The sequence below is a fragment of the Tasmannia lanceolata genome, unplaced genomic scaffold (genome assembly GCF_043159265.1).
Source record: "Tasmannia lanceolata isolate RefF3 unplaced genomic scaffold, GAP_Taslan_0.1 ptg000012l, whole genome shotgun sequence".
Lineage (NCBI taxonomy): Eukaryota > Viridiplantae > Streptophyta > Magnoliopsida > Canellales > Winteraceae > Tasmannia > Tasmannia lanceolata.
This window is the reverse complement of record NW_027518689.1, coordinates 34,309,534-34,328,665: the sequence shown is the minus strand read 5'-3', so window position 1 is coordinate 34,328,665 and position 19,132 is coordinate 34,309,534. Positions and strand designations below refer to the sequence as shown.

Here is a 19,132-nt window from a genome sequence, read left to right as displayed (position 1 = left end):
CACCTTTAGACAATGCTTCTTTTTCAAGATGATAATTCTGTAAATATTTTGTACACTTCTGTCCAACATAAACCTTGCACTATAGGTAGCGTACGAGCACTCCAAATGCATCCCAATAAGAAAAGGAACTCCGGTCGCAACATGGCTCCCACCTAACCGAGAAAATATGTTTAAGATCTAGAGCACACACTCTCCGGTCCTCAAAAAAGGACATACAAAGAACTTTTACGAACATTTGTAGCACAAAAGTATTGTCACACTTCACGGTGCAGTTAACTCAATTAAAACAACAAGATGTTTAAGGTCCGTTGTAATCAAGTAACCTTAGTTGTAACCTTTCAAAAAAACTTAGTTGTAGAAACCTACTACCGCTCGATAACTGTGCTTTAACTTTCAACAATTTTCTACTTCTTAGAAAACCATCACATCACCATAGCCACTCGATGTAGACATTTCTTCATTGATATCTTCAGCCCAATTTGCTATTTTGCAGCAACCCAAATCAGAGTGACTTCCTAAATTCCTTTTCCATCTAAAATTTCTATTTTTGTATTTGACCATTTTTTAGCTTCTGCATGGGAAGTTCTGGGCTAACGTATCAGCAAGGAAACACGATTTACAGTTAACACATATGGTTAAATCTTCTTTTAGGACCCTTATAGTTCTTAAAATCATTTATTGACTTCGACAAGCATGAGAATGGGTTTACAATTCTAACTTCACACCTTTTAACTAAGTCTGGGATTTACTGCAACTGAGTTAGCTAGGCTATTCTTCACTGCTCGGCTTTGAGAGATACAAGTATTTTAGATACCCAATCCAGATTATGAATTGTTCTTTTCTTTTATGAGAAAGGTAACGCTTTATTTCAAAAAAAAAAGAAGGAGAAAAACATTACATTACTGTCCATCGACGAGCTAGTCTTTGCTAGCACTAGTTTTAGCCAATAAATCAACAAGGCTATTAGCTTCCCTAAAAATGTGAAAAAAAGGAGAAACCCATATCCCTTAATAAGTTAGCAATTTCATTAATCTTAGATCTAACCAAAACTTAATTGCCTTCCCATTTCCTAATCTAATCCTAATCCTAATCCTAATCCCAGACATGGACTTAAATCCTAACCTACACGGATCGCTACGATTGATCTTGTTGGCAACCTCCTCAGGTATACTAAACCATGACATGAAACAATTACGAAGACAGAGCAAAGCTGCTTTAATCATGGTGACTCTCCCTCCAAAAGATAAATAGTATTTCTTTAATCACGACCCGACAAGGACTTCAAACGGATTCCCACTCCAAGAGGAAGACCCAATTAGGACATGGGCAACTAGTTACATAATGACAATTCATAATGAATATTGCATGCATTGCCCTTTCTTGTATACCCAATAAAATCTATCAAGCCAGACTTATTGAGCTTGTTAAAGTCCATAAAAACTTTCATAAGCAAGCAAAAAAGAATAGGATTTTTGTTGTCCAAGACTTCGATGGGTTGGTATATACAAATTCTTGTACCTAAACTTTCCATACAAAATGCATTATTTTCATTCATTTGATTCAACAACCATCCAAGAATGCAATCAATGACTAAAACTGCTTTTTAAAATAGCTAGTTTTCCCATAGGAGAGAAGTTCAACACTAGCGTATAGCTTTCATTTATTATAAGCCATTTGTAACCAGCCTAGTCTTGTGTCTCTTTACGTTCACATCAGCTTTAAAATTGATACACCACCTTAAACCACCGAAAAATTATTTTTGGAAGTAAATATTTAAACAAAAGCTCGTGCTTTTCAGTTTTGTCTTTTCATATTGTAAATATTAAATCACTTCACATTTTCAGATTTAAATTGTGATTACTTGTAACTAATTATTTGAAGCGGCAAGAAAATTTGAGATGGTTTCGCATGCCGTGACGCAGCGGAAATGGGTTCGTCGCCCACCAAAGAGCGGTAGGATCGTCTTGACAGACGAGATTAGAGGGATTAAAAGAGAGTTTAAAGAGGTAACCCGGTAACCCTCTACCACTTTACCGAATTCATGGGACGAAAATCGCGCTAAAGAGAATCGCCCACTTTCCTTCTTTGCTAATTTCTCTCCCGTTTCCTTCTTTGCAGGCGCTCATTTTAGGGTTCCATTTTCCATTGAAGATGATCTCACATGGTGATTTTGATTGGGAAAAATGTCTAGAATACATTGGAATCCCCTATCCGACTTCTTAAAGCAATGCTTGAGGAGGTGAATGGAACCCTAAAATGGAACCTACAAGCATTATCCATCTTTAGTAACTCTGTAGGCCTGAAGTTTTCCTAAGGGCTTTTGGCTTATGAAAATTACAGCTGCAGAAAATGGGGCTTTGGGTACTAAAAATTGGAATTTGACTCCAGCTTAATATATAAAATCCGGAATTAGCAGTTGTAAAGGAAATCACAAGCCATTTTCCATTTGTAAAACATTTCAGAACTGCTACAAATTGGGTTTATAACAAATTGGATTTGGTTTATTGCAAATCCGGATCCTTAAACTTGTTCTTGTCCAAACCAAGCTAAAAGCGACAGAATTAGGAGCCAAATTGAAGATCTTCAAGAAATCTAGCATTTTATTCTCAGCTCTTTTGCAATGGTTTGCTGCAATCATTATATTCTTTTTCTGCAATTTTTTTGTTCCACTGATGTCGACCCAAGTATCTGGAGGAATAAAGGGGGGAAAGAAAAGAGATAAAATATCCGTTGGAAATAAAAATCGCCATTTCTCACGGTGATTGGGATTGGCATGCGGGGACGATTTTTTTCGGCTAAGGAGGGTGGGATTGTGAGAAGGGCTACGGGATACCTTTTACTTCTGGTTCTAGACCCATTTTATCTCGTCCTTTAAAATGATCGAAAATGATCGGACGGTTATCTCATGGGCGACAAACCTATTAATGTGAAACATCCTCATAAAAATTTACTACGCAAAAAAAGGAATGGGGTTAAAAAGCACGAATAGATTTCTCCACGAAGAACGATCCATATGAACTCTACTCTTATCTAGGGAGTCAGTCTCATTAGCACTTATAGGAACATAAGAAAAAGAAAAAAGTGTTTTCTATAGAAATCTTGTTAAGACCAAGGATGGCTAAAACTGGGGTTTGTAGGAATCAGTGTTTAATAATGCGGATGCAGCGCGGAATGCGGCAGGAGTAAATCCTAGTTGACTTGGCACGACGCACTCGAGTACTCGGTTGACGCGGTCATGATTCGAGACTCGAGAGAGTCAAAGGAGTTTTTATTGATAGTAGGGCAAAACACAGAACGCGGATGCGGTGCAATGCGGAACACAATCAAGGTAAAAGGGAGTCGATGCACGTGCGAGGGAGTTTTAAAATTATGGTAGGAATATCTTGTATATACGACAACCTCTGCCCTTCGATTTAAATTTATAATATTTTTCTTTAATAAATTGGTATGTTCTAAGAAAAACATATCTTGCTGAATCTCATCAATTGTGTGCTGATCTCTTGGGACCTAGGGAGGAATTCCTGAATCTCATCAATTGTGTGCTGATCTCTTGGGACCTAGGGAGGAATTCTTTGCCCACGAAACAGCATTCAATGAATCTCCCTCCACAAATAGGCTCCCTTCACAATCACTGGCGAAGAATTTGAGACCAGTTAAATTCCTTCACTTCAGTGGACTCATCTAACCCGATCAGACCAGAGAGACAACACGAGTCCCCCAAAATGATTCGGGAACAACTCCTCACTCCTGTGAGGCCCGATTTCCCTGAAGTCAAAGTAGAGCTTAAGGAAATTTGGAGGTGGAGAAGGCCCACATAGATATCCTCTTCTCCTTCCAGACTTCCCCTCCCAATCCAAGATGAACAGTTCATATTTACTAACAAGATGTTGAATATAGCAGCAACTAATCATAGTCTTAGAACGATGCGATTACACTACTAAAATTGCAATGGATCCTATCACAACTCCGCAGTTGTATGCTTGAGCGAGAGCAGCACTATGATAGGCGAACTCCTCATGTTGCACCCATTATTTTGCTCATTCAAAAATCAGAAATTAATCAAATAAAGAAGCAATTCAATTAGCTGCTCTCAAGTTCATATTGCTATTGCATGATAATTTTACAGTGTCGAGAACAAGATCATGACTCGAATTCAGTTTGTTGTTTTATTCATACAATCCTAAGTGGATTTAGAATTCTATAAACTAGAAAACCCAGATTCTCAATGTAGCATACATTTACAACGTAACATTACAAATGTTGAATTCTGCTGGGTATCCAGAGGGTTCATACTTTGTATTAGAAAATTGTGTACGAGAAGCATACATAAATTACAAAAAGGGCAGGCAATTCCCGTAGAAGGAATTTATCAATATAAATAGATTCCATTAAACAGAGAACCAAATTATTTTCCCATTCACAGCAAATCATAACCAAAGAATCAAATTGCATTATCTCAAAAAAATGGTAACAACAATCATCGGTAAAATCCCCTCTACCATACAGAAACACACACACGAATCCCAACCCTAGAAACATGAACAAATAAAATCAGAAAACAGATTGCCTCATACAACAAGAATCAATCAAGCGGAACAGATACAATTCTCAAGATCTACCATCACAAATGGTCAGCGAGTTTGACGGAGTTTCCTTGTTAGCGAGTTTGACGGAGTTTTTGTAGACCGTTCTTGCAAATTCTCAAGATACAATCAAGCGTAACAGTTACAATTCTCAAGATCTACCATCACAAATGGTCAGATAAGAGGAGAAACCCTAGAAAGAAGAACCAGACAATGTAAATCAAGTAAAAAGCCTGACCAGGTATGCGCCCATTGCTGCCATTACCGACCTCACAAAACCCTAATTTTGCAACACGAGTGCCAGCACAGATTGCATCGACGCACCCGCACCAGTAGGTGACTCCGTCAACGCCGCAGACGGGATCTGTACGGAAGCAGCTGACGGGGCAAGATGCCGGAGCCGATGAGCGGGGGCAAAGACCGGTGTCATCGGACGGTAATCGGATCACGTCTTCAGATCGGACGGACGAGGAGCAGAGGGAAAAGGCGAAGAAGAGGAAGAAGGGGAGGAAAAAGAGAGGGGAAGATGAGAACGAGGGCATGGTTATGGCGATGATTAGACGAGCCGGAGAGAGCTCGCGTTTCGCCTCAGAAACCCTAACCCTAACCCTTCAGAGGGTGGGTTATCTGCCTCTGTGAGGAGGCTGAAAAAAATCCTGGTTTTTTTGTTCTGCTAGAGAGAGAGGAGAAACGGTCGGTTTCTTGTGGAATGGGGTCTTGGATTCTTTCCTTGTTAGCGAGTTTGACGGAGTTTTTGTAGACCGTTCTTGTAAGAGGGCCAAAAAAGCAACTGCTTATGCGATTCCTTTTCCCTTCTATTCTTATTCGAGGGCAAAGAGGTAAAAAAGAACCTGTGTTTTTCCTTACTTTTTACTCTCCCTCTTTTGGGTTTTTTGGTTCTTCTTTTTACATTTTTGTCATTTCCTTGACCATCTTTCTTGTGTTTTCTCCGACTAGCTTGATTTTTCAGGATTATGTGAACATGAATTGTCTAAGACCAAGTTTTTTATGCCTATAAGACATAAAAAATTAACTTGTCTTCTATATCTCAGAGTTCTAAACTCAGAATATTCCCTTTATTTCCATATTTTTCTCTCTTTAATGAAAGATTATTTAGATGTAACCATGGTTTTAAATTTCAGTAGTTTCGGATTTCGGCTGTGACCGAAACGAAATCTACTTGGATTCGGAAAAATATAAGATTTCAACCCCGAGCAAACCAAACACTACTTGACTACTTAATGTTTCGTTCGGCATATTCGAAAATGCAAAGAATCTTTTCCGATTAAAAACAAAAACATCTTGACAGAAATGCTGACAAAAATCGACTCCACTGGCAGAAAAGGGAAGAACCACGAGATTTCTTTAAGTTATTTCTAAAACATGATAAACAGATAAAAAGAAAAACAAGTATCGAGGAATCTTGCTTGGATTTCAGCCGTAATTTCGTATCAAAATGTTTTCCGTGATTTTATAAGATTTCGGCCCAAATTTTGTACCGAAACCGATATATTCGGCTTGCTTGGCTGATACCTGAAACCTGAAACCTGAAACCTAATACAAAATTTAAAACCTTGGACGTAAACAATGTTCTTGCACAGCACATTTCTGATTTTAATCCATTTATATTAGTTGTGGGGATATAAATTCCGGAGTCCCTGGTTTGAATAATGGCACTCCCTTCTGATTAACTGTTAAATGTTGTTAGAATTCCCAAAAAAATTGTTTTATAAAATGTGGAGTGTCATTATTAAAGCAAGGGAGTGCAGACATTGTTTTGCTATTTTTATCAATTGCATTTGTCACATTTGTTTCTCTAAATATCTGACATGAAACCCTTATCCATAGCGAACCTACTTCCTGTCGTATTCCATGGTTAGACACTAAAGAAAGGCAAAATGTAATAATATTGAAAAAGAATAGGGCTCCAAATTGGCTGGACCGAGCCTCATTTTGGTCTAACTCTGTTTGAAGACCCAATTGCAAGTTACTTAATGGGTCTAGACCCAATTGCAAGAAAAATTAATCCCAAATCCACTTCAAAACTTTCTTATCCCAAGGAGTTGCATTTTTCATATGCCTAACATTCTCTTTTTTATAGCACTTCAGAAAAGGTAGATAAGGAAAAGGAATAGGGCAAAACAGAAAAGAAACATACCTTCAACGTAGATTAAGGCCTCTCAAAATATATAGTTCCCATAATACATAAAATTCAAAAGCAAAACTAAAAAACAGAGAGAAACAGAGCCAAAAAAAACTTGAATACATAGTAGGACCGAACCGTAGTACATAGAAGGACCGAACCGAACCGGACCGAACAAAATCGGTTCGGTCCGGTTCGGATGGCTAATTACTAATTATAATTTATAAAAAACTTTTAATTAAAGTTATAATATAAGTTACTTTCTTATTATAAGAATAGTATTAACTATTACTTATTAATATTATAAGTAATTTATATTAATAAGTATATGTATAATAGAAATATAAAAAATATTATATATATATATATATATATATATATATATATATATATATATATATTCAAAAGTTCGGTTCCAGAACTGAACCAAAAAATTAGACCCGGAACCGAACCGAATAAGTTCGGTTCTCCATCAGTGGAACCGAACCGGACCCAAAGTATTTTTAAACAGTTCAGTTCCGGTTCGGTTCTTCGGTTCCGGTTCGGTTCTGGCCACCCCTAGGTAGAGGTCTTTCTTCTTCCGTATAAAAGAGGGCTTTTAAAGTTAAGGGATAGAGGAGGGGATGACACGTGGCACCACCACGGCTTAGAGGATTCCGCTTTACTTATATATATATATATATATATATAGGATTTATAACTCTTCAGAAACTACATCCAGACAAAAGAACAAGTTTCTATGAGGATGATCCGAGCCGTCCATTTGATGGGCCACAATGTAAATAGGTTGTGCCCCAAAAATCATTTCCGTAGGATGATCACAACCCTACAATCTATAGAGGTTGCATAAGATGTAGTTTCTATTTAGATCGGAGGGCTAGGATCCGCCTATGGAAAAATATTCTGGGACGCAACCTATATACGTTTATGGCCCATCAAATGGACGGATTGGATTATCCTATCGTGTGGTACGGGCGGGGCCTACGTTGTTCAAAGATGGGCCCACCATTTCACCAATGGTTTCTGTTGGGCCCACTTAAAAAAATATGTAAACATCAATGTCTTACCGTCTAAATCCAAGGGCTTTTGTCTCTAACGTAAAAAGAAACGAAAGAAAAAATGGTCATTGAAATGGTTAAGATCATCTAATCAACGTGGATTTTGGGCTATGGCCCACTCAATAGTTGGCAAGCAATTGGATGGTTTTGACTGATAAGGTGGTCCACAAATTTAACGGCAGATGCGGCCTAGTATGGAGTTTTCAAAATGCAATGGATTATGCATTGCTACCAAAAGAAAAGGAAGAAAAAAAATTGTGAGAACACCCACCCCTTTTTTCAATTTAGATTTTTTAGAATTCCTCCAAAGCAGTTCACCCCCAATCAGGAGTGTTCATAAAAGGGAGGATTCCTGTTTTCAAAAATATGACTGAAAATATCATTTCCAAAAATTTACGAGTGCTATTCAAATAATCAAACCAACGGCTTTTTGAAAATGCCTACTCTATTTAGGTAGCACAACCAACTCCAACAGGTAAATCCCCAAAAGCCCCAAGAGAAAGGAGTCCCTTTGAAAGGTTCTACACATCCTCCATAACCAATCTCCCTAATTTTTCCTGACCAACAAAATGACCCATCTTCCCCAACAATTTCTCCCTAAATTTAGAACCCATCCCACCTTTTGCCTCCCTGTTCATTTTCACCCTCAAAAATTTGGGGAGCTCTTATAAAGGCTTCCCAGAGACCTCGGCATTGCCATTCGTCTGAATTTTTTCAGAATCAATGGGAGGTTGCGTGACCAAACCCAAAGATTCTGATCTGGGGTCACTTCCAGGGAACGATCCGACCACATTAAATAAAGAAGAGATGTTGATTGATCTTTCGGAGCCGAAGCCAGATGCCCCCAGTTCAGACATGGACTCAACGGTCGAATCAGTGACTGGTATTACAGATCTAGTTTCTGAGATGAGCGGTTTGGATACAGATGCTTCACAAGGCCTGACAAAAGACTCGGATGATTCGAAAAAGGTTCTGGATAATGAAGAAACAAAAGAGAAGGTTGGAGCTGAAAATGAAGCTGAGCAGAAGGAGGGGTCTAAGGGAGTGACAGAGACCATCCTGGATTCTGAAACAGCTGGAACAGTGACGAAAAATGCAGAAACAGAGATTATGACACAGAAATCAGATGTTGGGGGCAACGAGAAATCGTCAAATTCTGAGGGCTTGGTGAATAATGAAGTTGCAAATTCCTCCTTGTCTGAGGCCTTGGGGACTTCTGTATTATAACTTCGCATTATCAGGTTCTAGATGTGCATCAAGACCAGCATGTTCCACATTAATTTATTTATGATCTTATCTGTTTAATTGTATCCTTAGACAAAACTGTTTCTCTGTTCTTTTGCATTTGTTGATTAAAGTTTTCATGTATGAAGAGAAAATATCAGCACACAACATGAAAGGACGTGGAGACTAAAACATGGCAATCCCTAGACAATTAGGTTACATAGATACTATCATATGGAATTTAGATAATATTTAGCATATAAGATAGACATGAAAAACCATGATTTGTAGGCTATGAGTTTACAATGTTTACCCATAAATGACTTCATTCAACTTTACAAAAATCTAACATCATTTTTCCCCTGAGTTTTAAGGGCAGAATTGAAGTTAATGGTATTGGTATTTGACTTTTTTGGATTAGAAAACCTTTCGTGGTACTTTCACACATGGTTTTAAATTTCGGATGAAATCCGAAATTTCGGATTTCGGTGGAGTCCGAAATTTCGGATTTCGCCCTTTTTCGAAATTTCGGAATTTCGGTCTTAAATTTCAGAATTACGATCCGAAATTTCGGAATTTATTAAATATTCTTTTTTAATTTATTACCAAATTTCGACCGAAATTTCGGAATTTCAGGGTACCAAAACCGGTACCGAAACCGAAATTTTAAACCATGCTTTCACGTACATATGAAAGGATTTAAAAGCATCCACCAATCACTAGTGACAATTGGTTGTTCCTCAACTTCTCAAAGAACGTCTCATACATTGTCATTTGTTATAATTTCTACAAAAATATCATTTACTTCAGCATCACACACTAACACATTCATTATCTTTGTTAGGAAATAATATCTTGTGTAAGAGTATTTTAGTCAAATCAGCCTGTATTGTAAAGACACAGACAGACATAAATATATTCTCTCATTTGTGTGTGTGTGTGTGTGTGTGTGTGTGTGTGTGTGAGAGAGAGAGAGAGAGAGAGAGAGAGAGAGAGAGAGAGAGAGAGAGAGAGAGAACAATATTCTCATGATTTCTCATCCTCTTTTCTCTTCGTCTTTGCTTCTCCATGATCAAACCTTAACATCACACGGTATGAGAGCGTACAATCTAGGGTTTGATCCTTCTCTCTCTGTCGTCTCTTCTCTGTATGCTTTTTTCTTTCTTTCTAATCGTGGTGCACACCAAAGGAGGGGTTGTGTGAGGTTAGACGTATAGCACGAGTCCTTTGTCAATCAAGAAATAATAGAGGGGATGCTCGTGTGTCATGTTAGCTGTGATGATGTTGCTCTCGACGGCATGTTGTGATAGCAAAACATTTTTGCAATCACAAATCTCCTTTTTTGTAATGGGAAATCTAGTTTCATCAGAAGGTGATCCATCGTTTTTTTTTCATGTTTTGTTGCTCCTATGGTGCTGTGCAGGCAGTTTTTTGCAGTGCAGTGTGCTGATTTCTATGTTGTGCTCTTCATATGGGCAAAACTTTGATCGTTCACTATGACTAGTTGGTTGTTATTGTAATTAGAGTTGTTTTTGCAACTGTTAGAGATGCATAACAAACTTTTGTTGGTTTGATTGAGTGACCGGTTGCGTGTTCTTTGGGGATCCATAATAAAGACAAAGTCTGGAATGTTAGTTCAGGTTATTTTTATTAAATTTAATGGTAGTAACTACATCCAATAGGTTAAATCTGTTGAAGTTTTTCTTACGGCAAAGGAAAGGTTTAATATCTTAATGAAGGAAAGACGAAGTCTTCTGGTTCCTCTAATTTTTAAGAATAGATATAGGGGGATGCTCAAATTAAAAACTGGCTAAGAAATAGCATGGAACGCAAGATTAGTAGCACTTCGGTCTTCTTGACACTGCCAAGTGCATTGAGAACTATATTTGAAAGATGTATTTTGGCTCTAATAATATCAATAGAATCAATCAGCTTTTGTAATATTATTTCAGCCAGCACTATGGCGAGAAAAGTTTGGAGGATTACTTATCTGAAATGACTGTTCTTTTTGAAGGGTAAAATATTTATCAACATATTTCTTCTGATGTAGAGAGATGCATCGCCAGAGAGAAAATTTTAATGTCACTCAATTTCCATTTGGTCTAAAGTCTTACAATGAGCATGTTCAGGCTAAAATTCTTAGCAGTCCAGAACTTCCATCTTTGCCTTAAGTGTTTGGCATACTTTACAGAGCTTCAATATCTAAGCCTGACATCTTTAGCACGAGTGATCGATCTTCCTTGGCGGTTATCAGTGGTGCTAGCCGCACCGATCGAAGTGGTGGCTCAACCTTGTTGCTATCTCTCTTTTTATCATCTACATTATATATTCCTAAATTTCTTTTTAATTTGATGTCTGTTAGTAAATGGACTAAACCTTTAAATTGTTCTATAACCTTTCACTCTTCCCCATGTTTTCTGAGATCTCAAGCCGAAGAGGTTGGTGGACGAGATGAATCTGCAGGTTTCTACTATTTTGATGGTGGTGGCGAGCTCATTATTGTCTTCTCTTTCTCCTCATCAGTGGCACTGTCATCTAGCTATCCAACTTTACATAGTTTGAAGTTCCTAGCCCCATCTTTGAGTCAGTTGTCATCTTTGTGCGAAGCTTGTCAGGTTGGGAAACACCATCACGTGTCTTTTTTGTCCAGAGGCCATAATTGCGTTTCTAGTCCTTTTCAGTTGGCTTATTTAGATTATGTGGTACTATTTGTCTCACCTCTTATTTGGGGTTTAAGCATTTGTTGCTATTGTGGATGATTATTCCAGAATGTCTTGGTTTTAGTTATTGAAGAATTTCTCTGAATTGTTTGCTATTTTTACATTATTCTATATGGAGATCAAAACTCAGTTTGGTGTTTCTATTTGTACATTCCAATCTGATAATGCCAAGGAATATATCTTTAGTTTATTTGGTGAGTTTATGGTTGCCCATGATATGATACACCAGGCATCATGCACCAAAATCCCTCAACAAAATGGCGTAGTTAGAGAAAAAAATCGTCTTTTTCTCGAGGTTACTTGTGCCTTGTTGTTTCATATGAAGGTTCCTAAGATTTATCAGAGTGATAATGTTTTAACTGCCTGTTTTTTAATTAATCGGGTGTCTTCGTCTGTTTTAGAAGGGTCAGTTTCCTTGCTCAGTCATTTTTCATAACTCTTTTGTTTTCCCTTTCCTCTAATATATATATATATATATATATATATATATATATATATGAGGAAAAGGATTGTACGCTCGACCGTACCTAAGGTTAGGTACGGTAGAGTGCCAAATCACATGGGTCCCACATTTTTTGGGTCATCTAAACCATTCATTTGCAAGGCCCCATCATAGATAGGGTGCATACCAAAAATCAGCTCCATAGGATCATCCTAACCCATCCATTTGTGGAGATCAAAATGGACAGACACTGTTTGTCCACAAATCTGCCCATTTTGCCCTCCAGTTTTGGACGGGTTAGGATGATTCAATGGTGCTGATTTTTGGTACACACCCTATCTATGATGGGGCCTTGCAAATGAATGGTTTAGATGACCCAAAAAAATGTGGGACCCATGTGATTTGGCACTATACCGTACCTAACCTTAGGTACGGTCGAGCATACAATCCTTTCCTCTCTCTCTCTCTCTCTCTCTCTCTCTCTCTCTCTCTATATATATATATATATATATATATATATATATATATATATATATATATATATATATTCTTTTGTGTTTATTTTTGTCCATCAGTTTTTCTTGCGTTACTCTCCCATTCAGAAAGGGTATGTGTGTTTCAATCCTATGCTTTGTCATCATTATGTTTAAGTTGATGTGACCTTTTTGAATTGGTTCCTTTCTTTTATGATGAGAGTCAATTTATTGATGAGGGTTTGTCTCCTATTCCTCTTCTACTTCTAGTTGTAGAGGTTGTGGTGTGCAATGTCTCTAAGCCTCCAATCACACAGGTGTACTCATGTCGCACTCATGGCCTATCGGCTGAAGTGCCTGAACCACCATCCTCTTCACCATCTGCGGATTCTATTCCAGTAAGTTCTTTTCCATTTGTATCTCCCGTTTCAGTCCCTCTCAATGACCTTGATTTTCCATTGCTCAACAAAAGGATAAACTTTTATGTTCTCTTTTTTTCTCATTGCTCTACTGCTCATTCCATTGAAGAGTTTGTGTCCTATGCCTCTTTGTTTTCTTCTTTTCATTGTTTTACTTCATCTTTCTCTCTTCTTTGGTTGTTCCTAAGTCTGTGCAGAAGGTTCTATCGGCATTTGGTTGGCGAATAACAATGGAAGAGTAAATGACTGCCCTTCATTGGCACTTGTATCAACTATATGTCAAAAATGCTTGAATGGTGATTTGCAAGAAGAGGTCTATATGGAACCACTGGGTTTATTGCTCAAGGGGATTTTGAGAGTGTGTTGAAGAATGTGATTTAGTCTCAAGCAGTCTACATGCTTAGTTTGGAAAACCTAGTGACACGGTATTAGAGTTTGGAATGAAAAGGTCTCAGTGTGATTGATCTGTGTTCTGTCTTGTCCTAAAGACCGGGATAATTATTTTAGCGGTGTATGTGGATGACATTGTCATTACAGGTAGTGATGCTAAAGGCACTAAAGATTTGAAGGAGTTTCTTCAGAAAAGATTCCACATCAAAGATTTGGTAAAGCAACTTATTTTCTTGGGATTGAGGTTTCCAGGTCTAAATATTCAATTAGTTTGTCTCAGAGGAAATATGTCCTAGAATTGCTGGAGGAGACCGGTCTATTGGGGTCATGACTTGTTGAGACTCCAATGGAGCCACATACAGGTTTTTAGTTGATCAGGGAGATGAGTTTGATGATCCAATGCCATGTCAACGTCCAGTGGATAAATTGACTTATTTACTAAGCCAGAAATTTCAAAATTGTCACTAGTGTTATTCAGTTTATAGAGTCTCATAGAGCTCCTCATTAGGATGTTGTGGTTCGTGTTTTTCCGGTATCATAAGGGAGCTCTTGGACATGATTTTCTTTATGTCCAATGACACCTGCATCTTACAAGGTTTACCAATGCTGATTGAGCTGGATCTCCTTCTGATCGAGGTCCACCACAGGTTATTGTACATTTTTGGGTAGTAACTTGCTGACCTAGAAAAATAAGAAACAAAGTGTTGTATCCCATCTAGTGTTGAGGTTGAGTATCAAGTGATTACGTCTATTACATGTGAGTTGACTTGGTTTAAGTATTTATTACAAGAATAGGGATTTTCAATTAAGTTGCCGATGAAGTTAGTCTTTGATAATCAGGCAGCAATGCATATTGCTTTTGATACGATAAGCCATGAACGTACCTGTGGGAGTCAGTTTTTTTTACAAAATTGGTGTCTACAGTACCAAGGATATTGAAGGTTCTAAGTAGAGATGTATCTACACCTTTTGTAAAATCTGAAGATTAGCTACCGTACGTGTTTACCAAATTGTTAAATTGGAGACATTTTGATTTCATTATTTCCAAGTTGGGATTATATGATACATATTTCCCAACTTCAGGGGGTGTTTTAGAATATAATTTGTTGTGTAGGGGTATTTTAGTCAACTCAGCGCTCGTGCGCACATATTCACATGGGTGAGGGATAACAATCTTCTCTCTGATTTCTCTTCTTCTCTTCTTCTTTGCTTCTCCATGACCAAACCCAAAACATCAACAATCTTTAATCATGAATTTTCACAAATCCTATCAGTTAAGAAGCTTGAATTTTAGAAGGGTAGACTTGAATGGATGAATCAAACTAAATCTTAATAGGTGTCGCTAATTTGTGGCAAATCATAACATATGCAGCTAGACACATTAGCTGCAAAATACAAAACTATCAATCGGTTATGTATTCAAGTACAATGGGTCACCCATTGATATGCAGTAGCAACAGAGTATGCTTCCTTTAAAGTCTATACCTTATACTCTGTTAAGGGTTTACTAGGTGATTGCTACTAGAATATTAAAAAAACCAGTAAAAAATACCACAACCAGAGGGTTAAGATTGTTCGGTACAAGATACTTTTGATCTGTGATTTATCCATTGTAAAGTCAAACAGATGTGTTTGGATCACCAAACTTCTAGACTCCACTCTTACGTTTGCATGTTTTTTCTACATTGTTCCTTACAAGATAATGGGATTAATGAAATAAGCTGGATCACGAGATAGAACACGAAATGCCATGCAAACTAAATTTCCAGTACTGAACTTGAATGTAAGAAGATTTTATTGAATACTCAGAGATTATAATACTCATGAACAATAAATTATGCATGGAATTAAGTTCATGAAGAAGCATCACCACAGACATCACTGCTCCAACTTAAGAACAGATAACATGGTTTCGAAGGAAAACAATCAAATAAGAAAGACATTACAGATAAAACCCCATATAAGTGGCAAAAGAACAGACTAAAGTGCAAGGAGACAGACCATCTCAGTTACTCTTATCTTTTGCTCCTCTTGGGGTTGATTTAAACCATGGTATCCATACAGATGTTGTCTTTTGGTATAGCCTGTATGCGTCAGCTCTGCTTTCTTGTTTTACCATTCGCCGCTCTACAAGCACAGTTACGTATGCCAGGCACATACTGTTAATAAGTGCCCCAATGAAAGTCCACCCTTCTCCCACATTCCATCCTAAGATAACCAATCCCCACCACCACAACTGCTCCCCAAAGTAGTTTGGATGGCGAGAATATCGCCATAGGCCCTTGTCAAGATTAGGCACCAGAGGCACTCCAAGCTCTCTTAATGTGTTATTTCTTTGTACAAACTTAAAGAGCTGGGTGTCCCCAAAGTAAGCAATAACAATTCCACTTATGCAGACACTCATCGCAATAGTATCCCAGGTGTTCCAGGGCTTTTCACTAGAGTGAACAGCATACAGAGGGAGGCATATACCGATCAGAAAGACCTGAAAAATAGTTATTCAAGAGAAAATGCAATCTAAGAAATTTGTAATGGATGTATATAGAAAACCAATTATGGGTCAATGAAACAACCATTTTATGTCCAAAATATGTAATGACAAGAAGCTTTAGGCTTCAATCAACAGTAAGAGTTCAATCTCTTCTGTCAAGGCCAATGTTTATTCTTCGCCAAAAAGTACAAAATTGCCAATTTTGCTTCTTAACTGACTGTCATATAGCAGAAAAAAGAACCCACTTGGCCAAAAAGTAATCGCCAGACTTATTAATGGTGAAATCAAAATAGTTTACATTTACAAAGGGAAATTGCAACAAGTTTAACAATAAGATCTTGATTCACACAAAATAACGAATAAGCTAGATGGAGTAGTCATCTTTGTGGGGATAACAAAGGCATGCCTGAACATTAGCTTATAGTCACATTCTATAAACACCCACTAAATGTTTGAGCAAATGCCCGAAAGAATTCCCTGAACAAATAATAATATAGCGAAAATCTCTAATTTTTTTTTTTTTGAATTCTAGGAAATAGCGTTCATTTCTCAGCTTTGTTTAAAAACTAATAAACTCATTCATTCGAAAAATAACAAAATCAAATCACCAAAAAAAAAGCTCAATTCAAGCAACCAATTCTAATAGAAGTAAACCCAGAAAAGCCTTTGAGAAGGAATGTATACCTGCTGTGATAAGTAGACAGCGAAGAACGAAACCCACCACCAGTGCTTCCCATACTGTTTCGTCATATCTGTGAATCTCCAATCCTCCCTAGAACCCCATTGCCATCTCTCCCTCCTAAAATAGTTATGTGTCAATCTGATGGCCCACACCCAAGTAAGAAAAATCACAACTTTCGATCTCACGGCGTCTGATTTCGCAAGAGGATGGCTTGCATAGTAGTGAACAAGCATAACAGGCACCACAGTCCAATACAAATCTATCAACTGCACAAACAAGAGAACACCAAATTGTAAATTAAACTAACAAAACCAAGAAATCGTTGAAAAAAAGTTTTGGGTTCTATTTGTTGCTTGAAGGGTAATCATATTCATACCCAGTTGCTTGATTGGATGAGGCCAATGAGCCAGAAAAGGAGGTCGATGTTCAGAAAAAAGAGAATGTTTGCAAGCAAGAGAGGGTGATCAGAGCACCATGTCAAAAGAGAATTGAAATAAGCATAAGATGGAGAGGGGTTTTGGTGATTGTGAAGGAAAGTGAGGTAGAAAGTGAGTGAAGGGAGAGGAACAAGGAATGCTATTAGAATATTCTTCAGATTTCCCATTTCTAAGTAAGAGCATGGAGTCTTTGGAGGGAAGAGGAGAGTCAAATAGGCTTTTTATAGGGAATTATATACACACTCCTCTGTTTCAATAATGGAACTCCTCTATTGCCTATTGATAGCTTTTTTAGTAATTATGAAGGGTTTTAAAATAAATATTGGGGTGTTGTTATCAAAAGTAAAGACTGAGGGTGTCATTTCCTCAAAACTGGTCTTCACACCAGAATCCGGCACGCGCTCATGCGAAAATAATGGCTTCTCGGAAAATAAGGTTTTACAATCATTAAGTTTTTGTAAGGTAAATAAAAAATACCAGAGGTTGAAAATTAAAGGGATTGAGTAGCTAATCGTAAATTTACATGAATAAGTAAGTATTTAATAGCTATATAGAAATTAATGTGTATAAGATAATTAAAAATTTATAATGTATTAAATAGTTAAAGGAAACTTTGCATTTATAAGGTTTTGAAGAACTTCCACATCAATCCAAGTTTTCTCGCCCCTGCACTCACACAAAAAAATGCTCTTGATGGGATTTTCTCGTCAATCACTGAGATTTTTTCCAGTGATTGAAAAATCACACTCAAACCACCTGAATTTTGCCTAGCTATAAACATATAGTTTTAGAACAAAGTAAACCTCTTTTGGTTTTTACTTTCAACCATCCTTTAGCAATAATAGTAACTTGGATTATCTTCTAAATGCATAGGATAATAGTAAAAGGATGACACTGGATATTATATAGCAGAATGATTAGTGTCTAATGATGATTAGATAGTTTAGCCCACCACTTTTGTTAAGTAGGTGAGGCTATGTATAGCAGGTCTTAAGGCTAGTACGTGCTCGTCCCCAACATTTGATCCGTATCTAATCATGATTTTGATGGTGATTATTCTACTGAATTGAGTGATCCAATATATATAGCATATTCTATACACAAGATCATTAGTGGTGCTTCTAAAGCTACTTTGCTTCTTTTATATTTTCTTATATACAAAGCCCTTCACAGCAAGGGCACCCGAACTACATCCACATGCTTGTGGTCCATGGCCTCTATCTTGACCGGTGTTTAAAAATGCGGAATGCTGCCAAGAAAAAGCCTTGTTGACTCGGCGCGAACGGGGACAACGCAGTTGACGCAGTTATAACTCGGGAGAGTCAAAGATGATTATTGACTTTGTAGGGCAAAACGCGGAATGCGGATGTGGTGCAATGGGGAACGCGGCGGGTAAAATGGAGTCGACTCAGGCGAGTTCCTTGTCGAGTCAAGGAGTTTTAAAACATTGATCTTGAGGAAGGGCACTGCCTTACATGACTCATGTTCTTGTTCTGCATAGTTCACTTTTAACCATAGTTCAAAAACTTGAAAACTCAACTCATTCAAGTGGGTCAGATTGAGTTAACTTGAAGAACAAAACTTCGCTCCAGTACAGTTTGGAGGAAGTTCCTTCAGTACACATACGTGGCCAAGTAAGATTATGGCATGTGTTGCTATCCTAAGAAATAGGGGTTAAAGGTATTTTAGTAAATAGAGACACATGAGTATATCTGAAGGTACTGAAGGAACTTCCTCCTACGATAAAAACTTGAATACACTTTCTATAAGTGATCAATTGTCCGTTGCCCGTACATTAATTTTTGTTCGTATTTAATATTGAAGGTTTTATAGTGCATATTACACTCTGAGGACTGCTAGGAAAAAGGAAATCCATTTTGTACAAAAAAAAAAAAAAATGGTCATGTGACTTTTTAAGTGAATATGTAACTTCCTTAAGGATAGTTTGATCAGTCCTAAACATTTTGTTTTAAGTTAAAACTACAACTTTCTAATATATACTAAAACTATTTCTTTCCTTCGACATTCGTTTTCCTTCTATGGAAAACTTTTATGAAAAACTTTTTCATG

The 19,132-nt window shown here is 37.4% G+C and overlaps 1 protein-coding gene across 1 annotated transcript; it reads right to left on the bottom strand.

Moving 5' to 3' along the window:
- Positions 1 to 15,224: 15,224 nt before the first annotated feature.
- Positions 15,225 to 17,272, bottom strand: LOC143887234 (uncharacterized protein C594.04c-like). Its single transcript, XM_077391345.1, has 3 exons — positions 17,002 to 17,272; positions 16,628 to 16,891; positions 15,225 to 15,937 (listed from the first exon to the last, which is right to left on the bottom strand). The coding sequence occupies exons 1-3, from the start codon at positions 17,227 to 17,229 to the stop codon at positions 15,458 to 15,460; spliced, it is 972 nt and encodes a 323-aa protein (XP_077247460.1). The 5' UTR covers positions 17,230 to 17,272; the 3' UTR covers positions 15,225 to 15,457.
- Positions 17,273 to 19,132: the final 1,860 nt, after the last annotated feature.